Source organism: Pristiophorus japonicus, chromosome 8 (assembly GCF_044704955.1).
Source record: "Pristiophorus japonicus isolate sPriJap1 chromosome 8, sPriJap1.hap1, whole genome shotgun sequence".
In the NCBI taxonomy this organism is placed as follows: Eukaryota; Metazoa; Chordata; class Chondrichthyes; family Pristiophoridae; genus Pristiophorus; species Pristiophorus japonicus.
In genome coordinates, this window is record NC_091984.1 from 156,291,765 (window position 1) to 156,295,200 (window position 3,436).

The following is a 3,436-nucleotide window of genomic DNA, read 5'->3' on the forward strand; positions in this document are numbered from 1 at the left end:
TGAGTGAGGCTCTTCCTTGCTGCAAGTAAAAATTAAAGGAACATCTGAAGGTGTCTGAGTCGTATATTGCGAGTCAAGATTTCGACAGTTACTTCTTGGAGATTCCACTGAGATCGCTTACTCTCTACCCTGTGAGTGAACAGATGCTAGCATAGTGCCTCTTCAGTGAAGGGCTTCACTGGCCAGAATAAGGTCAGCCTTTTGCTCGCAAGAGGTCTCTTTACTGTTGAATCGCATATGTAATCTGTTGTCCACAGTGGAGGTACTGCGATCTACGAGACTCGACAGTTAAGAGCTAAAGTTATTTTTGTAATCATTTCCTTCTCAGCTTGTAGGCAGAAGGGATCTGATCCTGAAAATATCCGATCTGCAATCAGCCCGGGGAGATCTTCATTGGTAAAAGGTAAAAAAAGTGCTCGCGATCGATGATCCTTGTGTGATAGGATCCAGGGTCCTTGTGCGATAGGACCATAAAGGGAATTATCCTTGTTTGATAGGACAATACAAGTCCCTAAAGCAAAGTTCCTTGTGCGATAGGACTGCCTTAGAAGGGACAGGGTCCATGTGCGATAGGATCCAGGTCCTTGTGTGATAGGACCATAAATTTTATTAGGATAAGTTAAGGACTCGGTCTGTAGTGGCGTACAACGCAGACTGAGAATTGATTATTTGTTTAGCGATCTGCAACCAACAGAACAACAGGCCTGTCACCGCATGAGATAGTTATGGGACGTCCCCAATGACTACCTTTTACAGCACCATTTACTGCAAAACAAATGGACATCCACAAAATGGAGGAAAATATGTTGAATTATTATATTGCACTAACCAAATGTATTTCCAGCTTTCATTCACAGGTAAAGGAAGCTCAAGTCAAGCCAGCGGAAGGGAAGTGTCATAACCTGGAGCCCGGGGAATTCGTTTACATCAAAATCTTTAAAAGAAAAAGCAGTCTACAGCCAAGATTTGAAGGACCATACCAGGTCTTGCTGGCGACTAATACTGCAATCAAGGTAAAGGAAAGACCAACATGGATCCATGTGCCCCATTGCAAAAGGGCACCCGACCAGGAGGAAAGGAAGAAGGAACCAGAGGAACAGAAAAATGAAGACTGAATAAGGAACTGTATGGACTATGGGGACTGATGGTGCTGGGCTTGACAGGGTTTTACTTTGCATTATTGATTACACCAGGGGTACAGACCCACTACCGAAGGGAACTGCAAGTAAACGTATTTATGGCACTGAGTCATAAGTATGCTCAAGAAAGAAACTTGTCGAGTTGTTGGATATGTTCCCATGTACCTGTCCACTCTGAAGGGGGTATTCCCCTGAGATCTATCCCCTTTAACGAATCAGAGATGGTAGAATGGTTGACAGTGCAAAATAGGACAAACCTAACCAATGTGTCAAAAACGAAGGATCGAATAGAATGGAGGTCGGCAGGGTATAAACTTACAGCCTTCCAGGGATGGTACCAGCCCAATTATAATAATAACCATCAGCCACCCTGCCTAAGTATTACTAAGAATAGGAAATCCTGAAGGTTTAATATGCCTACTGAGTAATGAGACTAAAGGACCAGAAATGGGATGCAACAAGTGTTCCCAAATGATTAAATGGCAAGCCATAACAAATCTCACTGACGGGAGAAAGATAGCAACTGTTAGCTGGACGATGGTCCATAACAAAGCCTCAGGTGAAGGGGGGGAAGGTGAGACCACTCGAGTATGGATGGCGGGAAAGGACCAGGAGCTGACGTCCTATAATTGCATCTACTTTATTTGTGGCCATAAAGCCTACCAATGGTTACCAGCCAACTGGACAGGATCCTGTTACTTAGGATATGTGGTACCCCTTATCAGATCAATAAAGACTCTAAGGGATGCCTGTGGAAGTCATAGATTTAAACGGGATTTGACATGGCTAAATGGAATATTCAAGGTAATGGTGCCACCCTATGGAATAGCATCGACCGAATGGCAGTTACGGGAACTGGCTAACTTCGTCGAATCAGTAGCCAACACAACTTCCCAACACTTCGAAGGGGTGAATGATGAAGTGGTAGCCATTCGAACAGTGGCTCTCCAAAATCGGATGGCCTTAGATTATCTCCCAGCCAAAGAAGGAGAGACATGCGCATTAATAGTTGGAGAATGCTGGACATATATCCCAGATAAGTCAGAAGAAATTGGCAGTCTAGCTGAATACATTAGGAAAAAGGTAATAGAGTATAAACAGACAGTTGGCCAGGATGATATCACCTTGTGGGGTTGGGCATCGGGATTGTTGGGATCCCTAGGGAGATCTGTGGTACAGGGTTTGATCATATTCCTGCTGATAGTCTTCGCCCTATATCTATTACTTGTCTTGGTTAAGTGTTGCTGTGCCAGGGTGGGAAAAACCATGTTACCTACCGAGACCACGGCTAGATTTATGGTAGCAACAACTACTGAAGGCTCTTGTGTGGAAGTGGAAATAGAGAGACTGTACAAGATCAGAATGGGTTGAGTTGTCCTTGTGAAGGATAAAATGGGGGAATGTGGAAATGTATTTTTAACGTTGCATTACACTTTTTTTTACCCTTTTTGCCATAAAACAAAATGGAGTCCTGGTCCTGCTAGAAACTTCTGCAACAGTCAGTCTGTTTGCATAAACATGCTAACCCTGACTAAAACTGCTGATAGCTGATTAATAGCCACCAGACAACATTAAGACTGTCCTGCTGAGATAAGTACCACCCATTGTGCTCCCCTGTATTATCAACAGTCTGTCGCTATGCCAGACCTTAGAAGGGCTGGATAAAGGTTGTAAAGATGCAGCACCAATTCACCCTCTAAGAGATAATCAAATTACCAGCCATTATCTCTTGTACAGAACTCATCCATAATATGCAAGAAGCCAAGTACCCAATTAACCACTATGGAAATCATGGGCCCAAATAACTGGCCAGGAAACTGGACAATCCTAAAACAATGCAAAGCCGGTGATAGCACATTATCACACTCTAATCGAGTTATTGCTGATTGGCCCACCAAAAACACTTACAAAAGAGACATTGAGAAAAATGTAAAGACAAGGATGTGGTAATCATTAACTCTTTATCTGTTTCCACTGACTGCAAAGGCAGAACCAATACACATGGTGGAACCATAACTTGTTTTTTACTGTATAAATACTTTGTGAAACTGTACCATATTGGGAGTCGTCACTTAGCCTTTGACTGAGTGAGGCTCTTCCTTGCTGCAAGTAAAAATTATTAAAGGAACATCTACCGGAGCTGATTGTGTTAGAGTCGTATATTGCACTCACACACATACACACACACACACTCACTCACAGACACACACACACACTCACTCACAGACACACACACACCACTCACACACACTCACACACTCACAAGCTCACTCACACGCACACTCACTCACACACAC

General features: G+C 43.4%; 1 protein-coding gene across 1 annotated transcript in view; it reads right to left on the reverse strand.

The window, feature by feature from the left end:
- Nucleotides 1-313: 313 nt before the first annotated feature.
- LOC139269201 (V-type proton ATPase catalytic subunit A-like) overlaps nucleotides 314-3,436 on the reverse strand; it is a 149,504-nt gene continuing 146,381 nt past the window's right edge. Inside the window, exon 10 of the mRNA XM_070888293.1 lies at nucleotides 314-367. Coding sequence (XP_070744394.1) covers nucleotides 314-367 — 54 coding nt within the window. The remainder of the gene's footprint in view (nucleotides 368-3,436) is intronic.